Here is a 27137-nt window from a genome sequence, read left to right as displayed (position 1 = left end):
GGAAACCACTGAAGTCATGTGCTCTGCAAAACTTGTTCAACTGGTTTCCTCTCCACAGACCCCTAATTCAGATTTCCACCCTTACTCTTTTCTACATATGCTGTTAGTCTGGGCTTGTTTTAAGGTTTACCACAGTTGAGTTCTCAGTATAGTTACTTATTTGTCTTGCTGAGTGTAGAGTGGGTAGGGCCAAGTATTTACTCCCTTTGAAAAATGTTATCAGTAAGACAGGATAGACAGGTATTACGTAAATCATGGAGTGTCAGACTCCATTAGCAGGTTTATTTCTGGATCTAACCATTTCACCCCCACACTCATGTATACATACACATATACATAGCTATCATTATTTAGAGCCTACTACTAGTTGCCGGGTGAGGTGTCAGAGCCCTGGCATTGGAAAGTAGTCAACTCACATGTTGGTAGGAAGAATTTACTGACAGCAGTATAGGTTTGAAAAAGGAAAGTTTTATTAGAAAGAAGGAACTCTGCAGAAGAATGCCTCAGCAAGAGAGAACTGAGCTCACAGTAGATTTTTCCTTAGGGTATTTATGGAACTTAAAGCAGGAGCTTAAGGGTAATTTGGACCATATTAGCCACATAGGTCGTGATAAATGATTACATTTTTAGACGTAATGTCAGCAAGGGTTGCACAGTGAGTTTCGGCATGGCATTCCAGAGATGTATAGAAAGTCTAGTTGCTTACAAATTTTAGGTTGAAAAGAGAGCTGGAACCAGGTGCTGATTTTAGATAATAGGGAAGTCTAATTACTTCTAAATTCCTCAGATAAGAAGTTTTGCCTCTGGATGGTCTCCTTAGTGGACTCCAGGTGATCACTAGTATTTGGTATATATCATCTCACTTAATCCTTACAACATATGAAGTTTGGTGTGTCGCTAATCCTGCTTTATATATGGGAAATGGAAGCTCAGAGAAGTTAGCTGGATAACATGTCATTCTTGGTTGTTCTTATGACCTTCCCTCTTATCTCAGGGAAGAGGTGGGGTATATTCCTTTCTGTAGCTGGCTGCCGCCTCTGCTCTTCAGAACCTTGCTTTCTTTTGTTCTTATTCCTGTATCTTTAGCCCCTCCTTCATGTGTTCTTTTCTTGCAGACTATAAAAATATGCTTTTTCCACAATCATTAAAAAAAAAAAAAAGATACTTTTCCAGGACATGTCACCGTCTCAGACTAACTCCTTCTCCATTCCCCCTAGTTTTTCCTCTTCCCTTCTTAACACTTCTAGAAAAAGAAGTAGACTGGGTGCAGTGACTCATGCCTGTAATCTCAGTACTTTGGGAGGTGGAGAAGGAGGCGGGGAGGGAATTGGGGGTTGGAAGTCAAGAATCTCTTGAGTTCAGGAGTTCCATACCAGCCTGGACAACATAGTGAAACCTTGTCTTCGCTATAAAAAAATAATAATAAAATAAAAATTAGAAAAAGAAGCCTACATTTGCTACCTCTCCTTCCTACTTTTGGTTACTTTTCTAGTTATTTTAATTGGGCTCCTATGTCACCACTCCACTGAGACTCCCCTTACGGGAGCCAAAGATGACCTTCTTGCATGTGTGCCACATCCTTTTTCTTCACCACCCTCCTCTCTGCAGCATTGAAAGCTGGTGACCTCTACCAGTTTGCTGATTTTTTTCCTTCCTTCATCGCCATTGTGTGATTCTCTCCTGGTTCTTAACTTGATCACAGACACTATCTTTGTCTCTTTCACCTCTTAAATGTTGGTGTTCTCTGAGGCACAGTGCTTCAGCTTTTACATTTTTCTCCACAGCCTCTTTCTCTGTGGGCTTATCTACTCTTGTGGTGCCATTTTCCAAATTTAGGTCTTCAGCAACAGGTCTCCCTCCTGAGACCTGTGTTTCCAGCTGCCTGCAAGATGCCACTGTCTGGATGTCCCATTGACATTTCAAGCTGAACATGTTTCAACCATGAATTGCTTATCCTCTCCGGCTTTTGTAGGTGTCCCCAGTCTTGTTTAATGGCATCATCTTTTATGTAGTCATCCATGCCACAAGTCACCAAATCATCTTTTAAAAATAAGAAAAAAACCTTCTCTTTTTTCCTTTTATAGAAGTGTTTGTAAGTTTGCTGTAGATGGTATATGGTGCCAGATTTTCTCCTAGAATTGTGTGTTAGAATGTGGGGTTTCCCGACACACTGGACAACAGTAAGTTATTTTTAAAAATCTTTGCCAGTATGATAGCTGAAGATGGTGATATTGTTACTTTAATTTGCATTGCTTTGGTAGTAAGATTTGCTTAGTAGTAAGACTGAGAAATTTTCATATAAATTACTGGCTATCTGTATATTTTATGAATTTTTTTATTTGTGTTTCTAGCATATTTTTCTAGGGAAATGTTTGCCATTTTATTTCAAGTGTTCAAAATGCATATACATATAAAGATTATAGAATATTATTAGCTCTTTGTTATATGTTGTGATTTCTTTCCTCCAGTAACCTTTTCTGTTAAAGTTTTATTTAGTTTTTTAAAAATGGCCTTACACAAGTTTAAACACTAGCCAATTTATCTTTTCCTTTCTGATTTCTGCTTCTGTAGTTGTCTTTGTAAACTTCTTTCTCATTTTAAGAGTATATAACTATTTTTTCTTTTTTAAAAAATTCTCTAATCCATTTGGTGTTTAATGTTAGTTGTGAACCATGAGGTCTGGAGCTAACTGCTTCCCCACCCTCCATGCCCCCCCGCCTTTTCAGTCATCTGTGAGATTTCGCATCTTTCCCACTGCCCTTCTAATCCCCGTCCCTCATCTAAGATTGTCAAATGGGGTCAGTTCTACCTTTGTAATTGTTAATCATTCTCTTTCCACCATTGTCCCAGTTAAAGACTGTATTACCACTCACCTGGATTACTGAAATGGTTGCCTAATATTTCTCCCTTGAATCTGTCCATGCTGCTGTGCAGGTTCTCCTTCTAAGTCTACTTAAAAACGTCCCATGGCTCCTATTCCTGCAGGTTAAATTACTAATCCAGATACTTTTACACCTACTTCTCTACCATAGTGACTTACCATTCCCTGAATGTGCCATTTGTTTTCAGTCTTTTTTTGTCCTTTGTTTATGCCGTTGCTTCTGTTTTGTTTTGTTTTGTTTTTAATTTTTTTAAATTTTATTATACTTTAAGTTCCAGGGTACATGTGCACAACGTGCAGGTTTGTTACATATGTATACATGTGCCATGTTGGTGTGCTGCACCCATTAACTCGTCATTTAGCATTAGGTATATCTCCTAATGCTATCCCTCCCCGCTCCCCCTACCCCACGACAGGCCCCAGTGTGTAATGTTCCCCTTCCTGTGTCCAAGTGTTCTCATTGTTCAATTCCCACCTATGAGTGAGAACATGCGGTGTTTGGTTTTTTATCCCTGCGATAGTTTGCTGAGAATGATGGTTTCCAGCTTCATCCATGTCCCTACAAAGGACACGAACTCATCCTTTTTTATGGCTGCATAGTATTCCATGGTGTATATGTGCCACATTTTCTTAATCCAGTCTATCATTGATGGACATTTGGGTTGGTTCCAAGTCTTTGCTATTGTGAATAGTGCTGCAATAAACATACGTGTGCATGTGTTTTTATAGCAGCATGATTTATAATCCTTTGGGTATATACCCAGTAATGGGATGGCTGGGTCAAATGGTATTTCTAGTTCTAGATCCTTGAGGAATCGCCACACTTTCTTCCACAATGGTTGAACCAGTTTACAGTCCCACCAACAGTGTAAAAGTGTTCCCATTTCTCCACATCCTCTCCAGCACCTGTTGTTTCCTGACTTTTTTTTGAGATGGAGTCTCGCTCTGTCGCCCAGGCTGGAGTGCAGTGGTGCAATCTTGGCTCACTGCAAGCTCCACCTCCTGGGTTCACGCCATTCTCCTGCCTCAGCCTCCCGAGTAGCTGGGATTACAGGCGCCCACCATCACACCCAGCTAATTTTTTGTATTTTTAGTAGAGATGGGGTTTCACCGTGTTAGCCAGGATGGTCTCAATCTCCTGACCTCATGATCCACCCACCTCGGCCTCCTAAAGTGCTGGGATTACAGGTGCGAGCCACCACGCCCGGCCTGTTTCCTGACTTTTTAATGATCACCATTCTAACTGGTGTGAGATGGTATCTCATTGTGGTTTTGATTTGCATTTCTCTGATGGCTAGTGATAATCATTTTTTCATGTGTCTGTTGGCTGCATAAATGTCTTCTTTTGCAAAGTGTCTTCATATCCTTCACCTACTTTGTGATGGAGTTGTTTGTTTCTTGTAAATTTGTTTGAGTTCTTTGTAGATTCTGGATATTAGCCCTTTGTCAGATGAGTAGATTGCAAAAATTTTCTCCCATTCTGTATAGGTTGCCTGTTCACTCTTGATGGTAGTTTCTTTTGCTGTGCAGAAGCTCTTTAGTTTAATTAGATCCCATTTCTCAATTTTGGCTTTTGTTGCCATTGCTTTTGGTGTTTTAGACATGAAGTCCTTGCCCATGTCTATGTCCTTGCCCATGTCTGTGTCCTGAATGGTATTGCCTAGATTTTCTTCTAGGGTTTTTATGGTTTTAGGTCTAACATTTAAGTCTTTCATCCATCTTGAATTAATTTTTGTATAAGGTGTAAGGAAGGGATCCAGTTTCAGCTTTCTACATATGGCTAGCCAGTTTTCCCAGCACCATTTATTAAATGGGGAATCCTTTCCCCATTTCTTGTTTTTGTCAGGTTTGTCAAAGATCAGATGGTTGTGGATATGTGGTATTATTTCTGAGGGCTCTGTTCTGTTCCATTGGTCTATATTTCTGTTTTGGTACCAATACCATGCTGTTTTGGTTACTGTAGCCTTGTAGTATAGCTTGAAGTCAGGTAGCATGATGCCTCCAGCTTTGTTCTTTTGGCTTAGGATTGTCTTGGCAATGTGGGCTCTTTTTTGGTTCCATATGAACTTTAAAGTAGTTTTTTCCAATTCTGTGAAGAAAGTAATTGGCAGCTTGATGGGGGATGGCATTAAATCTATAAATTACCTTGGGCAGTATGGCCATTTTCACGATATTGATTCTTCCTATCCATTAGCATGGAATGTTCTTCCATTTGTTTGTGTCCTCTTTTATTTCACTGAGCAGTGGTTTGTAGTTCTCCTTGAAGAGGTCCTTCACATCCCTTGTAAGTTGGATTCCTAGGTATTTTTATGCCATTCCTTTATGTTACATGTCTCCTTTTCCCATTTTTCACTACTCTAAATAGAATTTATTTGAGCAAAGCCTAGTTCAAATATCATCTCCTATTGTAGCTAGCTGTTTAATTATAACCGTTACCAGAGAGTAATTCCCTTGAAGGTGGGGACTGGTATTCAGCACAACGTTATACCACTGATAAGTGTTGCACAGAGTAGTCAGTTCGAAATGTTTCCTGAATGAATATGTGGGTGTCAGAATAGAAACCTTTTTTTTTTTGAGGAATTGACTTAAAACACTTAGAAAACAAAACTTTAAAAAATAGAATAAATATGAAAGGATATAAGAATTACTATGTAGGCCGAGCACAGTGGCTCAAGCCTATAATCCTTGCACTTTGGGAGGCTGAGGTGGAAGAATCCCTTGAGCCCAGGAGTTCGAGACCAGCCTGAGCAACATAGGGAGTTGCTGTCTCTACAAATAATTTTAAAAATTAGCCTTGTGTGGTGGTACACACCTGTGGTCTCAGCTACTCAGGAGGCTGAGGTGGGAGGACCACTGAGCCCAGGAGGTTGAGGCCACAGTGAGCCGTGATTGGGCCACTGAACTCCAGACTGAGTGGCAGAGCGAGACACTGTCTCAAAAAAAATAAAAAGACTATGTAATTAAAGATAGCCTTTTGTATAGGCATTCATTTTTGTACTAATTGTATCAGCTTCACTAATGTGTAATACTAGGCCTCTCCCTTAGTGCTTGATAGAAGTAAGGGTTGTTAATGAGGTTATATATTGTGGTGTGGGATACTTCAGGAAGCCCAATTTCAGAACTTGAACATTTGTAAGGGAATGTTCAGTAGGTGGTATCTGTTGTTATTGTTGAAGGAGGAAGTATCCTGTAGCAATTAAGAGTATTAGCTTCATGCTGGATCCGTGGCTCACGCCTGTAATCCCAGCACTTTGGGAAGGTAAGGCAGGTGGATGGCTTGAGCCCAGGAGTTTGGACCACCCTGGGTAACGTGGTGAAACCCTTTCTCTACAAAAAAAAGGGCAAAAATTAGCCGGGTGTTGTGGCACGTGCTTGTGACCCCAGCTTCTTGAGAGGCTAGGTAGGAGGATCCAGAGAATCGCTTGAACCCTGGAAGTCAAGGCTGCAGTGAGCCATGACCACACCACTGCACAGACCCTGTCTCAAAAAAGAAAAGAAAAAAAAAAACAGAGTAAGGGCTTCAGAATCACACCGACTTGGGTTCAAATGAGAGCTTACTTGCCAGATAATCTTGGAATATACTTTTTGGAACCCACAGTTTATCCGTAAAATAATTACAATAATACTTCAGAGGTTGCTGCAAAGATTGAGATAATAATGCATGTAAAGTATTTGGCTTGATGTCTGCCACATCGTGTGAAGATTATTTTTTAAGTGTCATTTATATTGAAAGTGAGTCATTTTATGTTACTTCTTTCCTGTTTAGTAATTGTGTTTCAGATCTGACATCACCTTTTTAAAAATTTTGCATTTGAGTGAGATTTGCTAAAGCAGTTCTGGGGTTAAACTTGAAGAGAAAATATTGAATATTTATATTTAATATCCCATGTGAGAGGAGAGATTAAGAACCCTGCTGTCTGCTTGTTACACCTCTTGTGAAAAACATAAAAAATATAAGAGCTTTGTTGCAGAACTCTACTTATAGTTTTGGTCGAGTCAGTCATGAAGATATGTTTGTGGAGATGAGTGCAAATAATGATTTAAATATGGAATTGTAGAGATAAAGTTTAGCAGCTCTATATTCAGGGAAAAACGAGTCTGTGTTGATTGAAAAAGCATAATAAAATAATTTATTCTGAGGCTTTGTGGTTATGCAATGTCAGAATGAAGAAGATGATAGTCCTGTTCCATTTCAGGCTGGTCGGACCATACCTGGAACACAGTATTCAGTTGGAGAATGTTCAGAGATGAGCAAAAACGTGAGGGGGCAGAGATGGTGTCTAACACTGCTAATATAATACCTGGTAACATTTTGAGTACTTACTCTGTACCAGGCACTGTTCTTAGTATTTTATATGTACTATCATCTCTTTAATCCTCATAAACATTCTGTGGGTAGGTGCTATTATTATTCTGTTTTTATGACTAGTGCTTGAAGGAGCTGGAATCATTTTACTTATGGAATTGTCAGCATGTGACTCGTCATGAGGGGATAGGAGGAAAGGCACAAATATTTTTTTCAATACTCAGCCAAGCACTGTGCTAGCTCTATATTTTACTTGCAATCTTATTTAATCCTCAATGACAAACCTTGGAAGATACTGTTAGCCTTTTTTAACAAGTGAAAGAACTGGTTAAGTGGCTTACTGTCTTTCTTGGTAAGTGCCAGAGACAGGACATAGAACCAGATCTTTCCAAGTCCATGGCCAGTGCTACTCACATTATGCTTTTATTTTTACGTTCTCTTGCTCCAGGAGGCAGCTTAGGGTGCCAGTAGAGAATTGATGCAGGCTTAACAAAAACTTTCTGACTACTGGAGTCCAGAAATGAACTGGGTTACCTTGAATGTTTGATTCTCTGTCAGCATTCAGGTTCAGCCTGCTTCCTGATTTGGCTGAGATGTTTTGGGAACATTAAGTATCAAATTGGGGATGGAGTAGAACATGTGAGGGGAGTGGAGGAATTGAGATGGGCTGAAAGATCTTTAATGAGCCTTCCATCCTTGAGATTCTATGATTATTGCTAGGACAGGGTTAAACATCAGAATTGGTAAAAAGTTGTGTTGGCCAATGATTTTTCTTTTGTGCATCGATTGATTGATTTTGAGACAAGAGTTTCACTCCGTCGCCCAGACTGGGAATGCAGTGGTATGATCACTGCTCACTGCATCCTCAAACTCACAGACTCAGGCAACCCACCCACCTCAGCCGTAGTTTTATTTTTAAATGTCTTTATAGGCTGGGCACAGTGGCTCACGCCTATAATCCCAGCACTTTGGGAGGCCAAGGTGGGCAGATCACTTGAGGTCAGGAGTTCAAGGCCAGCCTGGCCAACATGGTGAAACCCCATCTCTACTAAGAAATACAAAAACTAGCCAGGCGTGCTGATGCACACCTGTAATCCCAGCTACCCCAGAGGAGACAGGAGAATTGCTTGAACCCGGGAGGCAGAGATTGCAGTGAGCTGAGATCGTGCCATTGCACTCTAGCCTGGGTGACTGAGACTCCATCTCAAAAAAATTTTTTTTTAATAAAGTCTTCATAAAGCTAAATTTGTAAAAAAGCTAGAGGCCGGGCGTGTTGGCTCATGCCTGTAATCCCAGCACTTTGGGAGGCCGAGGCTGGTAGATCACCTGAGGTCAGGAGTTCAGGACCAACCTGGCCAACATGGTGAAACCCCGTCTCTACTAAAAATATAAAAATTAGCCGGGTGTGGTGGCACAAGCGTGTAATCCCAGCCACTTGGGTGGCTGAGGCAGGAGAATTGCTTGAACCTGGGAGATGGAGGTTGCAGTGGGCTGAGATCATGCCACTGCACTTCAGCCTGGGCAACAGAGCGAGACTCCGTTTCAAAAAAAAAAAGCTAGAGATATGGTTTAGCAGCTCTACATTTGAGGAAAAAAGGAGTCTCTGTTGATTGAAAAAGTGTAATAAAATAATTTAAGCTGACGCTTTGTGGTTATGGAGTGTCATAATGAAGAAGGTGATAGTCCTGTTGCATTTCAGGCTGGTCAGACCATACTTGGAACACAGTATTCAGTAGGAGAATGAATTCAGCCAGGTTGGTTTGTTTGTCTTTTAAGACAGAGACTTGCTCTGCTGTTGCCCAGGCTGGAGTGCAGTGATGCAATCTCAGCTCATGCCTCAGTTTTGCAAGTAGTGGCTGGGATTACAGGCATACTCCACCACACCTGGCTAATTTTTGTATTTTTTGTAGAGACGGGGTTTCACCCTGTTGGCCAGGTTGTTCTCCAATTCCTGACCTCAAGTGATCCACCCGTGTTGGCCTCACAAAGTGCTGGGATTACAGGCGTGAACCACTGCACCCTGCCAAACTTAACCAGTTCTTTTTTTTTTTTTGAGAGAGTCTCGCTCTGTCGCCCAGGCTGGAGTGCAGTGGCGCAATCTCGGCTCACTACAAGCTCCGCCTGCCGGGTTCACGCCGTTCTCCCGCCTCAGCCTCCCGAGTAGCTGGGACTACAGGCGCCCGCCACTGCGCCCAGCTAATTTTTTGTATTTTTAGTAGAGACGGGGTTTCACCATGGTCTCGATCTCCTGACCTCGTGATCCGCCCGCCTCAGCCTCCCAAAGTGCTGGGATTACAGGCGTGAGCCACCGCGCCCGGCCTCAAACTTAACCAGTTCTAAATATTTAAGTTTTATAAGAAAAGTTTTGTGTCTAAGTTGAGAATCACTGGTGGATTTAGTTAAGCTAAAATACCTTTAATTTTTAAATAGTAGGCAAAATGTGGAGAGATACCAGCCTTTTTCCTTCTTGGTAGTTCTGAGATTTTTCCCTGTTTAGACAGCCTGTGGAGCTCAACCCTTTTTGGCTTTTCAGGTGATATAGTGCAAGCAACAGTGATACTGTGAGGAGGATTCTAAACCTAGAAATCGGTCTTGTTATTCCATCTTTGCCACTAGCTATTGGATGACCTTGGATCAGCCTCATTCTTATTTGTAAATGGGGGGAAGTGCAAATAGATTCTTAGCCTCTGAGCAGGCTTATGGCCAGTTAGATTCATTTTCAATGTTTATATTTTTAATTTTGGAGTTGTACTTCTAAGGACCTTTCCTGAGGAATTAATTCTAAATAAAGAAGAATACTGTGCACAAAGATATTCCTTGCACTATTATTTAATTGTTGAAAACATTTAGAAATGACATAAATGTCTAACATAGGTGACTGATTAAGGACTTGGTTAAATTTTTATGTAAACTTAAAGTCATCAGAAACTATATAATAACATGGAAAATATAAACATTTCAGAAATGTTTAATAATTGTCTCATTCATATATATGAATATATATATATATATTTTTTTTGTTTTTGAGACAGAGTTTTGCTCTGTTGCCCAGGTTGCAGTACGGTGGCACGATGATAACTCACTGCAACCTTGACCTCCTGGGCTCAAACAGTCCTGCTGCAGCCTCTCAAGTAGCTAGGACTACAGGCACGTGCCACCACACCTGGCTAATTTTTAAATTTTTTGTAGAGACAGGGTCTGGCTGTGTTGCCAGGCTGGCCCTGAGCTCTTGGGCTCAAGCAATCCTCCTGCCTTGGCCTCCCAAAGTGCTGGGATTACAGGCGTGAGCTACTGTGCCTGGCCATTTTTAGATATATATTATATTAAAAACAAACAAAGGGATTTTCCCTGGAAGTGCATTTGCTTCCTGGCTTCCACATTTTCTGATTCTGTGATTTAGTGGAAGAAGGGCAAATCTCATGTGAGCTGTAGAGAAAGACTGAAAGAAGTGTTTGTTGTGTCATCTTGGAATTCGAGTAGAATCTAAACTTCTGCTAACATTAAAAATGTTAACATGGCACTTTACTTTTCAAAGCAGTTTGGTCCTGATTTGTTCGTTTGTGACAGGGTTTCACGTTGTCACCCCAGCTAGAGTGCAGTGCCACCATCTCAACTCACTGCAGCTTCTACCTCCCAGGTTAAAGTGATCCTCCTGTCTTAGCCTCCCAAGTATCTGAGTCTATAGGTGCACACCACCACGCTGGCTAATTTTTGTATTTTTAGTGGAGATGGGGTTTCGCCATGTTGTCCAGGCTGGTCTGGAACTCCTGACCTCAAGTGTTCGGCCTGCCTTGGCCTCCCAAAGTGCTGGGATTACAGGTGTGAGCCACCGCGTCCTACCTAGTCCTGATTTAGTTTATAAACAAACCAGGTGCTACTCCATTGTGAAATAGCTCAGATTGGTGGGCAAGCCATATGTGTGGTGAGGTGACTCGGAGGGCAGCTTCAGGTTTGAGCAGTTGTTTAGAAACACTGTATTTTGCCTCCCTGTTTATTCTAGCTCATTCTTTCTACTTAATCACTTTCACCAAATCACAGTTGGCCTTTCTTCTCTGACCTGACACCTGTGTTATATGACGAGTATTCTACCCAGCTATAGGAAACATCTAAGGCAGGACTGTTTTATAGCAGCTGGACTTGGGAAAGGAAATATAAAGAATGCTGGGAGATGTTACCTTGGGCTCTCCTTTTATTTTTGTCTAGAAATCTCAGAAAAGGGGAAAACCTAAATACCTCTGGTAACTGGCTCTGATTCAAGGCAAAAGTATCTACTGTGCTCTCTATCCATAGTTTTCCTTGTGTGTTTACTTCATTTTAAAAAGAAAAATAAGTAACTTTTTTTTGGTACTGTTACGTGCTTGAGGGCATTTTTGGCTTAGGCTGAGGTTGTTAGGTTTTCCCTGTTAATGAGAACCCAAGTTAGATTGTCCCCTGAGAGCTGGAGTTGCCAGTAGTTGTTTGCCAGAATGATTTTATCAGCATCCTTTTTAGCAGTAAAAAGATGAGATGTGTCCTTGAACTACACTATTTTCCGTACCGACAGCTGCCATTCTTTTCCACATTGCCCTTTGCGTCTTTAGGCTGAATAGAGGTATAGTTTAGATTTTTGTAGCCATTTCAAATTGGTATCTAATTTATTATGACAACTCTTCTGGAAAACTCATTTGTTTCATTTTCCCCCTTCTGACAATTTAAGTTCTACTATTTGAAAGAAAGAAAAGACAGCAGAGAAGCTTATCATCGAGTATAGGAAACAACCAGAAAATTATCTGGCCCATTCATATACCCATCAGGCTTCATGTATTAGAGAGTACGCTGGCTAATTTAAAGGTAGAGTAGATTTAAAAGCAAGACTGAGCTGGGAACGGTGGCTTACACCTGTAATCCCAGCACTTTGGGAGGCCGAGGTGGGTGGATCACCTGAGGTCAGGAGTTCAAGACCAGCCTGACCAATATGGTGAAACCCCATCTCTACTAAAAATACCAAAAAATTAGCCAGGTATGGTGGCACAGGCCTGTAATCCCAGCTACTTGGGAGGCTGAGGCAGGAGAATTGCTCGAACCTGGGAGGCGGAGGTTGCAGTGAGCTGAGATTGTGCCATTGCACTCCAGCCTGGGCAACAGAGTGAGACTCCATCTAAAAAAAAAAAAAAAAAAAAATTGAGTGGAATAATTTTAAATTAGGAGTTTTAAATCTAGGGTTCCTAGAGTCAATGAAGTCTCTGAAATTGCATGTAAAATTTAAGAATATGTATATTTTTCTGGGGAGAAGGTTCTATAGCTTTCCTTAGATATTCACAGGATTCTGTGGCTCAGTGGTTGAAAACTGTTGCCATGGTCTGGGTCCAGTGGCTCACACCTGTAATCCCAGCACTTTGGGAGGCTGAGGTGGGCGGATCACTTGAGGTCAGGAGTTTGAGACCAGCCTGGTCAATATGACGAAACCCCGTCTCTACTAAAAATACAAAAATTAGCTAGGCATGGTGGTGCATGCCTGGAGTCCCAGCTACTCGGGAAGCTGAGGCAGGAGAATTGCTTGAACCTGGGAGGCGGAGGTTGCAGTGAGCTGAGATCACGCCACTGCACTCCAGCCTGGGCAATAGAGTGAGACTTTGTCTCAAAAGAAAAAAGAAGAAAAGGAAAAGAAAACCATTGCCATAAATGATTTTTAGTTACCTATGTTTCCGTTGGTAGAAAATACATGTAACTAAACTTTCCTTTGTTTTATCTTAGGCTTTCCTGAAATTTCCTAAGAGATATTTGAAGGGGAAAATACAGTTTTCTTTTTTTCTTTGTTTTATTCTTTTTCTTTTTGGAAAATGGTTTTCTTTTCCTATTCTTTTTAGAACCTCCTCCCTGCCTCCAAAAATCTCAGAATTCATTATTTACTGCTTCCATAGTAGTTTCTTTTAATATTTTAGCTGAAATAATTGAGTCTGTTTTGATAACCCCCAAGCAACCTTAAAACTTGGACCTAGAAATTCACTGTGGATTGTGAGTTCTGAAACTGGAAGAGAATGTCAGCAACAAATTTAAGCTTCCGAACAGTTGAAACGGTGGCTTCAGTTACAAATGACTTTTCTTAGGATTTGTTAAAGAGCATCTTAAGGACTGAGGGAAAGGGTCTGAGGTTCTGGGAGCAGTCAGGATCTGGGCAGCCAGTTGGCTGTGTTGCTGCAGCAGAGGAAAGCGGGGTGGAGAAGAAAGTGGCATTCATGCTCAGCAATTTTCCTAAGTTCCCCGCCTCTGAGATCTGACTGGGCCAGGCAGGGTAAGGATATGTGTGGAACTGATTGTAAAAGAGTGCTATTATGTTCAGTTTAAGCTTCTCCAGGGAGAATGGAAATTAAGCTTAAAATCTCTAAGGAAAAGTTCTGACCTTCCCTTTCTTTTTTTGCATCCTCTCTCCTTTTGTGCAGGTGGATGGAAGCATGCCTAGGGGAAGATCTGCCTCCCACCACAGAACTGGAGGAGGGGCTTAGGAATGGGGTCTACCTTGCCAAACTGGGGAACTTCTTCTCTCCCAAAGTAGTGTCCCTGAAAAAAATCTATGATCGAGAACAGACCAGATACAAGGTGAGTCCTTCCTTGCTGTGTGCTTAGATTTCTGTCAACTTGAAAAAGTTAGCATGTTTTATTTTGTGTAAGAGTTACTGAAAAGTATCTGTAAGGTGTGTTTGTTTCAACAAATTATAGCCTTTAAAATGCCTGGCAGAATGGAGAAATTTGTGCAAAGGCAATATGTACTAGGAAAATATTATTACATCTCTTTTAGAATTTATCTGGAAAGCCCACCTCCCCGCTACCTTGTCCCCCCACAAAAAAATATGTACTAGGAAAAGAACTTTAGCTGTCTTTGTTTCTGGTAGAATTCTTATGATATTATATATCTAGAAATTTTCCTAGTTGTAGATGAATTTTTTAATTCTTTAGAAGGTAGAAGAAGTAACTAGGGGAATTACTACTTTAAATCTACTTTTGGGGCCGGGCGCGGTGGCTCACGCCTGTAATCCCAGCACTTTGGGAGGCTGAGGCGGGCAGATCACAAGGTCAGGAGTTCCAGACCAGCCTGACCCAACATGGTGAAACCCTGTCTCTACCAAAAATACAAAAATTAGCTGGGTGTGGTGGTGCATGCCTGTAATCCCAGCTACTCAGGAGGCTGAGAGGCAGGAGAATCGCTTGAACCCGGGAGGCAGAGGTTGCAGTGAGCCAAGATCATGCCACTGCACTCCAGAGTGAGACTCCATCTCAAAAAAAAACCCTAATTTTAGGCTGGGCACACTGATTCTCACCTGTAATCCCAGTACTTGGAAGGCCAAGGTGGTAGGATCACTGAAGACCAGGAGTTTGAGAGTAGCCTGGGCAATATAATGAGACCCTGTCTTACAAAAAAAAAAAATTAGCCAGACATGGTCGCACATGGTGTAGTCCTGGCTACTTGGGAGACTGAGGCAAGAGGATTGCTTGATCCTAGGAGGTTGAGGCTGTAGGGAGTTAATATTGCGCCACTGCACTCCCGCCTGTCTCTTAAAATAAAGAAATGAATTTTAAGCACTGAGATTTGTTGGCAAATTGAATGCAAAAGTAACTTCATGAAAAAACATCACCCTGTGATACTGGAGTTCAAGGTACAATGGGAAAGTGATTCAGTTTCAGAAAATTGAGATAAGTGAGAGGGCTTGATTCCTGTGTCTCAAGGTGCTATAAAAAAGAAGACTGCTTAATTAAGTTGGAATGTTGGGCCGGGCCCAGTGGCTCATGCCTGTAATCCCAGCACTTTGGGAGGTTGAGGCGGGCGGATCACTTGAGGTCAGGAGTTCAAGACAAACCCGGCCAACTTGGTGAAACCCCATCTCTACTAAAAATATAAAAATTAGCTAGGCTTGGTGGCGCACACCTGTAATCCCAGCCACTCTGGAGGCTGAGGCAGGAGAAACACTGGAACCCAGGAGGCGGAGGTTACAGTGAGCTGAGATAGTGCCACTGCACTCCAGCCTGGGCAACAGAGCAAGACTGTCTCCCAAAAAAAAAAAAAAAAATGGGGATGTTGACAAGGACCAAATTTTGTTATCTAGAGAGGTTACCTGTGAACCCTTATTTGAAAAAGGATGACTATGAAAGATAGTGGAGAATTGCATTACCAAGACCAAATGTAAGGGTGGTCAGCTGTAATAATTGGGCCCAAACTCAGAATGAGTAAGGCTACAATGTCAAAGATTTTTTTATGTTTTACATTTAAATTCAAGGGAAAACAAGGAACGGTATAGGTACTCAGCCAAAATTAACATCAAAAACAGAAACTTTCCTTAATCGAAAAGACTTACATGTTCAGTGGGTTTTTTTGCTGTTGGTTGGTTGGTTTTTTGTTTTGAGACAGGGTCTTGCTGTGTCACCCAGGCTAGAGTGCAGTAATGCCATCATGGCTCATTGCAGCCTTGACCTCCCTAGGCTCAAGCAATCCTCCCACCTCAGCCTCCCTAGTAGTTGGGACTATGGGAGCATGCTACTACACCAGGCTAATTTAAACAAATTTTAGTGTAAAGATGGGGGTCTCACTATGTTGCCCAGGCTGGTCTCCACCTCCTGGGCTTAAGTTATCCTCCTGCCTTGGCCTCTCAAAGTGCCAGGATTACAGGCATGAGCCTCTGTGCCCAGCCCTATGCTCAGTTTTGAATATACAGTTATTCTGAAGACAACTCTGGAGCTATTCCATAGGCAGAATGGGAAGATAGTGTAAAAGGAGAGTGGAGACTTTGCAGATAGTGTAAAAGGAGAGTGGAGACTCTGCAGCAACGATGAAAAAAAATGGCTGGGTGCAGTGGCTCATGCCTGTAATCCCAGCACTTTGGAAGCCTGAGGTGGGAGCTCTCACTTGAGTCTAGGAGTTTGAGATCAGCCTGGGCAACAAAGTGAAACCTCCGCTCTACAAAAAATAGAAAAACAATTAGATGGGCGTGGTGACATGCACCTGTAGTCCCAGCTGCTCAGGAGGCAAAGGTGAGAAGATCACTTACGCCCAGGAGGTGAGGCTGCAGTGAGCCGATTGTGCCAGTGCACTGCAGCCTGGACAACAAACTGGAGCCCTGTTTCAAAAAAAAGCAGACATTGAAGTTTAGAGGGGATATCTGTATATATATAGAATGAAAGCCCTGATTGATTTTTTTTGAGACGGAGTCTCATTCTGTCGCCTAGGCTGGAGTGCAGTGGTGCTGTCTTGGCTCTCATTGCAACCTCTGCCTCCCAGGTTCAAGCAATTCTCCTGCCTCAGCCTCCAGAGTAGTTGGGATTACAGGTGCCCATCACCACACCCGGCTAATTTTTGTATTTTTAGTGGAGATGGGGTTTCTCCATGTTGGCCCGGCTGATCTCAAACTCCTGACCTCAGGTGATCCGTCCACCTCGGCCTCCCAGTGTGCTGGGATTACAGGAATGAGCCACCGTCCCAGCGTGGTGTTTTTATACAGCATTTTGTGAACATCTTCTGTATATTCAGACACCATACTAATTTGTTTATGTGCATTATCTCACTTAGTTTTTATACATACAAAGCAGCTGTTCTGGATGGTAAAACTCTGTTCCTCAAGGATGAAGGGGCTTGTCCAGTGTCACCAGTAGATTACTAAGCCAGTAATTAAATCCAAGACAATTTAACTCCAAAGACCACATGTTCTGTTGAGCACAGTATACACAAGAAGGCTCTCCAGGTGGTTCCTAAGTGAAAGGAGCTGAGATGTGGATTTGGCTTTTTGGTATTGGAATGTGAGCATAATGACCTCAAAATTAAGGAGAATTTGTCAAATCTCTTGAGGAAACTTTTGCGAAGAGGGTTTTTATGTAATATTTGCTTCAGTACAGCCAACAAAACCTAATTTTCTTTTTTTTTTCTAGGCTACTGGCCTCCACTTTAGACACACTGATAATGTGATTCAGTGGTTGAATGCCATGGATGAGATTGGATTGCCTAAGGTAACTTACCTGAGATAATAGTTTAGGCTTTGTTCCAGCTGTTTTGGCATAACTCCCAAACAGCCTGTTCTCATTCTACCTGTAAAATTATTCTCAGAATCTTTGGTGTTTTTTTAAATACTAAAAGATGTCTTTCTTTTTGACTTAGGAAATAGTTTTGTTCTTTTTCTTTTATAATCCTCATACCTGTTTCACCTTACCCTAGAGAAATTCCCCGTGATGATATCTACTTTTACTACATCAAATTGTAGACTTACATTTTACTATTTTTCCTTAGATAGAATTCACATGCTGTGAGATTCACCATTTTAAAGAATACCAAATCAGTGATTTTTATTTATTCACAAAGTTGTTAACATTAAAATTTGACCTTTGGAAATATAAGGAAAGATTTTAGAAATCTGTAGGGAGTATGAAGGGTCATTTTATATTTTAAATTGTAGAGGTGATAGAATGACGTTTCCTTCCTGGATCTGTTTTTGGTCATGGCTGCAGTTTTGATTGGAGTGTACATCTTCTGGGTGTTTTGCTCAGGAGTTTATCTAGTGTTGTTTTCAGTGAAATTGCCATCCCAGTCCTGCCTGAATCTATAACTGCCACACTGTATTGTCACTCAGAGACATGAATGGATTGATTGATTTCCTTCTTTCTTTTGTTCTCTGTTTTTTCTGTTTATATGCTTTGACGTAAGAATTCCACTTCTGGAAAGTTATCCCAAATAAATAATCAGAAAGCACCAAAAAAATGTGTACAGAAGGATTTTTTAGCATTGATTATGATAGAAAAAATTGATAGCAAAGTACATGTTTCTTTACAAGGGGTATTAATTGTGTTACAGCCAAATACTAGTGCCATTAAAAAGGATATCAACCCAAATAAAAGACCTTTGATGTATTAAGTGGGGGAAAACAGTTGAAGGTTATAAGAGTTTGTGTTCTAGCTAAGGTCAGATCACTATTTTTGTGTAAAAATAAAGTGAGTGTTCTTGGGAAAAATTTGTAAGGAGATAAAACGGTTTTCATTTCTGTGTGATGGGATTAAGGGTGGTTTTTATTTTCTTTATAGTTTCCTGTAGAGTTCAAATTTTTGTAACCAAAGGAAAATTTATTTTTAAAAAGTGAGGTGTAGAGTATCAGAAGGTGGCTAAAACCATTTTATATTTTGTATTTTGTGCGATATATAAATATTGTATACATTTTGTATTTTGTGCAGTATATGAATATTGTATACAAATATGTATATTGTGTAAATAAATATATATTACCTATACAATATATTACAATATATAATTATATATTATTATAATATATGATTTTACAATATTATATAATATACAATATATAATTATATATTGTAATATATAATCATTATATATGCAATATATTATTATATATTATATATACACAATATATTACAATATATAATTATATATTGTATATAGATATGTATACAATATACAACAGATATGTATTGTTGCATACATACCTGTCGAATTGCGTTAAATCAGAACTGAGTCTTTGCAGAAGACTAGCTTTTCTCCTCTTTTTTTCAGAGAAAGTTCTGAAGTTCTCTTCCTTGTCACTGGTATGTTTGAGAATTAGGCCCCACAAATGTTAGGAAATGCAATACATCAAGTTCTTATAGCTACGTGGCCTGTCTGTGCACCTGTAACTTCCTTTCCCTGTTTTTTAATATAGTATAAAATACGGTACTATATAGTGTAAAATATTACACTGTGCACCTGTAACTTCCTGTTTCTGTTTTTTATATAGTATATTGCCAGTGGGCAATGACAATTTAACCTCATTTGAATGATACTAAGAGCTTTGTTAATATTTGCAATTGCTAGTAGTGTTGTTACTATGAGATGCTTTTTTAATGATGTGATTTTATTACCTTTTTTGGTTTACTAACAGTAGTATATTGTCCTGGACTACAATTGCAACAAACACAGAATGTATTAAAGGCTCTCAGGAACAACTTGATAATCATGGCTGTAAGCCTTGAATTGTCCACCCTACATTTAGGCCCAGAAGACTTCTGAGTAATAAGAACTAATGATAACCTAAAAATGTATTGTTGTCCTTAATATAATGTATAATACGTAATCGACAATACATATATGGTGTCTATTGGGATGTCTTTTCTAATCTCTTTATATGGTACATGCTGGCCTATTATAGAAAGTTAATGCAGTAATTTTTTGGTTCTTATCCTTTTTGACTGTTTATTATAATTGGTACTGTTGGTTGGCTGCCTTTTCCCTGAGATATTTCTTAGTTTGATTTTTAAAATTGTTTTTAATCTGCTCAACTAGTCCTGTTTTCTTTAATTATTCTACCTTCCATGTCCTAGTGATGAACATTCTTTAAGATGCAATCCTTGTTAGATACATTTTCCCATTTTCATGGTTTCATTTATTCTCAAGACTTGCTGACATAAGATAAACACAGTATCTTCAGTTGGCTGCTGGACATTTCTCCTTGGATAGCTTTCTGTCACCTAGAATTTTTCATATCTGAAACTACATCTACCTTTTCCCTAACTGAACTTCCCTTCCCCTGTAATAAATGGTACCATGTCATCATTTTCCCAGTCATCCGGTCTCAAAACCTTGGAGATACCTTAAACTTCTAAATCTGGTCATTCCCTAAGCCTTCTTCATTTATTTCAAATATCTCTTTTATCCACCCACTGTTAAAATAGCCTCCCAGCCTACCTCCCCAGCTCCAATCTCCCATTAGTCAACATATGCTATGTCCTGTCTCCAGTCAGATCTCCCCAGGGCTCTATTTTTATCCTTAGCTCCAAAGCTAGGCTACTTCTTTATGTCCTGCTTATCAAGTTCAGACTTGTCTGACTTTCAAGTTGCTCATAATAATTTGATTTTATCCTACCTATCCAACCTTATTTTTCTGTTATTTTCTAGAATGTATTCTGTAGATTTTAAAAAACAATAGGGTATATTGCCTTACTGTCTCACAAACACATCATGATTATTTTTGCTTTATTTATTCTGGCTATTTCTCTTGTTTGGAAGGCCTTTTGCTCTCTATCATGATTCACTCATTTCTTTAGTTTATGATTTCACAGTCTTAATATAGGCCTTTATTGCTTATCCAAATTCTTCTCACCTCATTATTCAGTCTTTTGCTTCTCCAAACCACTGTCACCCCTTATTTCCCTAAATTACAGATTGAATTGTATGGTGCCATATGACTGTGAGAATACGTCTTGAAATTCAAGGCTATTCCCAGTCAAAATCTACTCCGTTCCTATCCTACCTCATTCACTAACTCATTGAATGTAGAGCTTCCATGACCCTGGCTCTGGGCTTGATATCAAAGATATGGCAGTTAATAAATAACATAGATCTAGCCCTGCCTTCATGTGGCTTATAGTCTGTTGGAGTAGCCAAACAGATAAACACAAATGATTGATTTTGGTAAGTGCTACCATGGAAAAGTACTTGTCTTCCAAATTCCCTCATACATGCTCTATTCTAGCTACTTCATCTGTGTAGCTTCCCATTTCTCCTAAGCATTAAACACATTTTAATATTTTATACTTTTTTTTCAATGTCTAAATGTAGCAGGTTGCACAAACCAGAGCACTTAGTAAATGTTCATTGTTGAGTTGTTTCTCCGTCTAGGCATGGTAGATAGTAACTAGGAGCATTGTAGTTCTGAAAACCTCATACTCAGACCAGTCCAGTGATTTAAACTGGACTAGAACTTGGTCTTCATATGCCTGTATCTGGGTCTGAAATAAGTAAATCACCTTCTCACACCTAATGAAATTCAGTGGGTTGACCAAATAGAGATTTTCCAAGTAGTACTTTTTATTCTGTATTATAGCATTTTATTCCTTGCAGTTCTTATGAGGAAATGTCTGTTCACCCTAATGAAGTTATTCGCTGAATGCCACCGATGTTTTCTAACTGTCCATAGTTTGATTTGTATTATTGGTGATTGGTGAATGTCAAATGAACACAGTGAATGGATACCTTACTCTGTTTCTTTTGTTTCTCCCTAGATTTTTTACCCAGAAACTACAGATATCTATGATCGAAAGAACATGCCAAGATGTATCTACTGTATCCATGCTCTCAGGTAATCAAATTTTCTTGGCAAAATAAGGAAATTATGAATAACATCTGAATTGAGTGTGTAGTTTTTTATCCTTGAGGTAAGAATGAAAAAGTTTTTTCATTAGTTTCAAAAGTTCCAAATAGGATAAAATACTGTTATCTGAACAAAATGGTGAGAAACAGCTGTGTTTTTCTAGGGAGTTTGGAGAAGGGATTTATTTATTTAATAGCAGATAATTTTGTTCTGAAAACCTGATATCTTTCATAATTGATCTAGTGTTTCTGTGAACTGTGCATTCACTTGGGGTGCAGTCTCTTATTTAGTTATCTAGGTCCTTGCTGTTGTTAAGCCATTTGTTCATTTATTCAGTAATTTTTATAGGCCAGGTGCGGTGGCTCAGGCCTGTAATCCCAGCACTTTGGGAGGCCGAGGCGGGTGGATCACCTGAGGTCAGGAGTTTGAGACCAGCCTGGCCAACATAGTGAAACCCCGTCTCTACTAAAAATACAAAAAATTAGCTGGGCATGGTGGCGGGTGCCTGCAATCCCAGCTACTCGGGAGGCTGAGGCAGGAGAATTGCTTGAACCCGGGAGGCAGAGGTTGCAGTGAGCCAAGATTGCACCATTGCATTCCAGCCTGGGCAACAAGAACGAAACTCCATCTCAAAAAAAAAAAATAAATAATAATAATAATTTTTATACCAACACAAACATGATAGTAAGAAATGATACAAAATATTTTTATTTTCCCATAATGTCATGGTAAATTTGGAATGTGACTTAATTTTCAGGTCCCCAGAATACTAAATTAAATTGGAAGGAAAAGATACAAGTCTAGAAGGATGGTGGGATGGCATATTAGTAGATGCTTATACAGGTTGAATATCCCTTATCTGAAATGCTTGGGACCAGAAGTGTTTTGGATTTTGAAGTATTTGCATTATCCTTACCAGTTGTGCATGCCAAATCTGAAATGCAGAATGCTCCAATTATAGCATTGAGGGTCATGTTGGTGCTCAAAAATTTTTAGATTTTGGAGCATTTTGGATTTTGGATTTTCAGATTTGGTATACTCAACCTGTGGTACAGTAGTGTAGTATTTTAGCAGATTTACTTGATAGCCACAGGACTAAAGGAGAAGATGGCAGAGCAAGTGGGACATGAGTGAGATTTTTGCTTGGGCTGCACTTCTTATGTGGCATCCTCTATGTGTGCTTGCTAAGTGTTAATTACATTGGAGTAGGTATATAATACTGATCTATAAGAAGACTATTGTCTCCAGTTTCTTGATCAAACATGTACTAGATCTGTGGTATCATTGGAATCAGTGTGAAACATACAAAAGAATGAATATAGCTGAGAACTTGTGGATCTCGTGTTGAGAATGTAGCAATTTCAAATATGTGTCTGAGGCTGGGTAGGTACAGTGGCTCACACCTGTAATCCCAGTGCTTTGGGAGACCAAGGTGGGAGGATTGCTTGAAGCCAGGAGTTAGAGACCATCCTGGGCAATGTAGCGAGACCCCATTTCTATAAGAAATAAAAAATTAGCTGGGCATGGTGGCATACACCTGTAGTCCTAGCTACTCTGGAGGCTGAGGTGGGAGGATCACTTAACCCCAGGAGTTTGAGGCTGCAGTGAGCTATGATTGTCCTACTGCACTCCAGCCTGGATGACAGAGCGAGACTCTGTCTTTAAAAAACAAAACAAAACATTACCAAATATGTGTGTCTGAGTGCAGATCAGATTAATTCTGAGTATTGTGTTTGGCTTAGTGTTGCATGGGATTTGTCCATGTTGATAATCTTGTGAAGGCCTTTCCTACAATGGATATCGGAAGGTGGAAGCAGAATTCCTCTCTGCTAGTTGTGTAGCCACTACTCTGCAGTGTAACCTGGGTTCCAGGCCTTCAAATTCTCTGTAGTAGAGCCTAAAGAATTAACTATGCCTTCCTAGTGGTAGAGTCAGAATGAGAAAGAGAGGAAGTCTGCTGTTGTTTTCCATTTCTCTTGAATATGCAGTCTGGGCTTAGAAAGTATATATAGAGCAGTGTGTTTCGTGATTTATGGTTTCTTTTTTATGGTGTTTTTCCTGAAGGGTGGATTGGCAACATTTGATAATATATAGGAAGTATTTATAATTGCTGAGAGTGTCTTCTTTTACGACAAAACACAACCATATTCAAAGCAGGTTCCTCACCTTGCTGTATTGGATAAGGCTCCATCTCCCTTTGGATCAACAGTGACAGAAAAGTACTACCTCTCTGTATCCTCCCTGCTTGCCTTTTTTTGTTTTCTCTAAAGTCTTGATTGGCATTATTCCAGAGATAGTCACTGTACTTTAATCATACTGAATTACTTTTGTAGATAACATTCCACTCTCAGATAAGACCCCAGTTTTCCATTCTCAAAATACTTGTATACTTTTTTCCTGTTTCCCCTGTTCTGTTATTCTAATAACTGATTTGGGGGTTAAAGAGGTCCATAATCTCTTATCCTAAATTAAAACCCTAAACTGTCTGAAAATTGATTTTAAGTTTGGTGTAAGCTCATTTGTCTCCTTAGTATGATTATGTTTGTGTGTTTCTCTGCGGAAAGTAACGTATTGGATTGGGGATGCTGCCCCAGGGCTTGCTGGGGATACTTTATAATACCATGTACACTGTAAATAGAAATACACTTTCTAATATCTGAGAAATTCATCATTCAGACATATCTGGCTCCAAGAATTTGGATAAGGGACTGTGGACCTGTAGTAGATTCTGTTTCCTAATTACCTGCTGTGTTTCAGGGTCTTTATTAATAATCTTTGAGATTGGCATAGTGACTTCTAGGTTACTCACCATTCACAGAAAAGATAATTAGAATCCAGATAGGTTAACATAGCTTCCTTCTGCCCATTGCTACAAAGTACAGCTTAAGTAGGAAATAAGAAAAATAAATTGAAGCGCAGTTACAGGCTGACGCATTATAGGTGCCTAACAGTATATTTGTAGAAGTAGGCATGGGAGAGCAGGAGCAAAGATTGGAAAGTGCTGTTCACCATGAGGGTTTTTAAGTTTCAGTGTGAAGCTAAGTACTTTTGATTGTGGGTAAGAGGACTTAACTGGCCATTTTGAATCCATTCTTAGCTCCAGTATCTCCATAAAATACTCGTAATAATTAAAGAGAGTTAAAAGAAAGATGGTGCCCACGTCTACTTTTTATATCAGCCAGTGATACGGTTGTAGCACCTTTAATTTACCATTGAAAGACATTAAAAGCCAATTCAGTGTTCTTGGTACTGTGAAAGCAACTGTATTAGTCCGTTCTTGTACTGCTATAAAGAAATACCTGAGACTGGGTAATTCATAAAGAAAAGAGGTTTAATTGGCTTAAGGTTCTGCAGCCTGTACAGGAAGCATGGCTGGGGAGACCTCAGGAAACTTACAATCATGGCAGAAGACAAAGAGGAAGCACTCACATCTCACATGGCAGGAACAAGAGGAAGAGAGAGGTGGGGAGGTGCTTACATACTTTTAAAAAACAAATCTAGCGATAACTCACTCACTGTAAGGAGAACAGCACCAAGGGGGAAATCTGCCCCCATTGATCCAATCACCTCTCACCAGGCCCCCACCTGGGGATTACAATTTGACATGAGATTTGGACAGGGACACAGTCCCAAACCATATCAGCAACATTCTTGAACTTTCTTAAAATTTCTTGTTTCCTATTTCCAAGTAGGAATAAATGAGAAAGAAATTCTTGGAGAAAAATATTCTCTTAATTAAGAATGCAGATGTCATGTATTAGTGAGAAAAATATATAAGGAAACATATTACATGTATAAAAAGTTATTAGTTATTTTGCTTTGGAATTTCTTTTTTAAAGAGGCAGAGTTCTTACTATTTTGCCTAGGCTGGAACGCAGAGGTGTGATCTTGACTCATTGTAACAACCTCCCAGGCACAAGCTATCCTCCTGCCTTACCCTCCCAAATAGCTAGGACTACAGGCATGCACCACCATACCTGGCTAATTAAAAAAATTTTTTTGTAGAGACAAGGTCTTGCTATGTTGCTCAAGCTGTTCTGAATTCCTGACCTCAAGCTATCCTCCTGCCTCTCCTTCTCAAAGTACTGGAATTACAGGTGTGAGCCACTACACCCAGTCTGGAGAATTTTTTGAATACATTTAAAATCTTCTGAGAGAGGCGCTTTATATATCCATCTTGAGTGTTTTACCTGAAAGAAAAGCATTTAATCATATATATATGACTTATACTTGCACTTCTCTGAGAAAATGATTAGCTTCTGTGGATGTATAAATTCTAGTGTGTTTTGAGAATACTTGATTTATTTTTTTGTTTTTCTATTATACATTTGGGTTTATTAAATACAATTTAAATTTTGATCAATTCTGTGATTGCAGTGTACATGATGAGTGTTTGTATTTAGATGATATTGAGGTTTATAGATTATTTACAAAAACTGTATACCACTTTAAGTTTCTATGGTTTATTTCTTATATATTTCCTATTTCCCTGCTTACTTTAAACGGTCAGTGTCTTGCTTTTGTCAATATCTGTAAAATACCCTTCTGATCTCTTCTAATTTATTGGTTCTGATCAGCTAGGGCTTTAGAATCCACTTAACACAGGCTTATGGACATTAATTTATCCGTCTATCCGTCTGTCAAATATTGATTAATGTTTATTAATAGATGCTAGGCTCTGGGTAGACATTAGTGAATGAGCCCTGTATTGTCCCTGCTTTCATGAAGCTTAGAGTCTAGTTGATTATTTTTTAAGTTTAAGAAGTAAAAATAATTTTCAACCTGATAAAGTAAAAATACATGAAATATTCTTCATCTAAAACTGTTAAATTACCTGGATTAAACTTTTCCATCAGTAATATGAATTCAGTTTGAGATTTGCCATCTGAATCATTTTTATGAAGCTTTTCTAAAATGTCTTGTTATTTAAAACTTATTGATTACAGGAAAGCAAACAAATGAAGAGACACTTCACATTATATTAACGTTAGTGTTAACATCTTTTTTTTTTTTTTTTTTTTTTTTTTTGAGACGGAGTCTCTCGCTGTTGTCCAGGCTGGAGTACAGTGGTGTGATCTCGGCTCACTGCAGCCTTTGCCTCCCAGGTTCAAGCGATTCTCCTGCCTCAGTCTCCTGAATAGCTGGGATTACAGGCACATGCCACCACACCTGGCTAATTTTTGTATTTTTAGTAGAGACAGGGTTTTGCCATGTTGGCCAGGCTGGTCTCGAGCTGCTGATCTCAGGTGATCCGCCCACCTCAGCCTCCCAAAGTGCTGGGATTACAGGCATGAGCCACTGTGCCTGGCCATTAACATCTAATTATACGTTGAGTTTGTGCCAGAACCTGGACTTGAATTTGTGCCTACTGATTTCTCCCAGTCCAGTGCTCTTTGCATTGTGTTATGTGACTTTTTAGGACAATGTTGTCATTTAAACTAAAAAAAAAAAAAAACTCTGAGGTAAATAGAGTATTGTAACTGCAAAGGAGGCTGTTGTGGGTACTGGGAGTCTCAGTGTTCAGAATGCTTCTATTTTATTCTTCGTGCTGATTTTCCCCTTTTAAGGGTGGCAGCTAGGCACAGCTGGGAGGCCTAACCTTTTGCATATTGTATCTTCTAGTTTGTACCTGTTCAAGCTAGGCCTGGCCCCTCAGATTCAAGACCTATATGGAAAGGTTGACTTCACAGGTAAGGAGTTACAGACTTGGCAGGAAATGCTTGAATTATGTGGAAATAGCCTGGAGAGCCAGCAGTACCAATTTTAAAGACCTAGGGCTTTAAGAATACTCTGGCAGTGGAGGTGAAAAAAATATGAATAATTTGCTTCTCTAATGTGGGGTAAAGAACACTAAACT

At 39.8% G+C, this 27137-nt stretch overlaps 1 protein-coding gene across 1 annotated transcript in view; it reads left to right on the top strand.

The window, feature by feature from the left end:
* Positions 1-27137, top strand: part of IQGAP1 (IQ motif containing GTPase activating protein 1) — a 113523-nt gene that overhangs the window by 25481 nt on the left and 60905 nt on the right. Inside the window, exons 3-6 of the mRNA XM_055277198.2 lie at positions 13607-13763; positions 17079-17156; positions 21192-21268; positions 26903-26970. Coding sequence (XP_055133173.1) covers positions 13607-13763; positions 17079-17156; positions 21192-21268; positions 26903-26970 — 380 coding nt within the window. The remainder of the gene's footprint in view (positions 1-13606; positions 13764-17078; positions 17157-21191; positions 21269-26902; positions 26971-27137) is intronic.

The sequence above is a fragment of the Symphalangus syndactylus genome, chromosome 5, assembly GCF_028878055.3.
Source record: "Symphalangus syndactylus isolate Jambi chromosome 5, NHGRI_mSymSyn1-v2.1_pri, whole genome shotgun sequence".
Lineage (NCBI taxonomy): Eukaryota > Metazoa > Chordata > Mammalia > Primates > Hylobatidae > Symphalangus > Symphalangus syndactylus.
The sequence above is the reverse complement of the archived record's forward strand: the minus strand, read 5'-3'. Positions and strand labels throughout refer to the sequence as shown.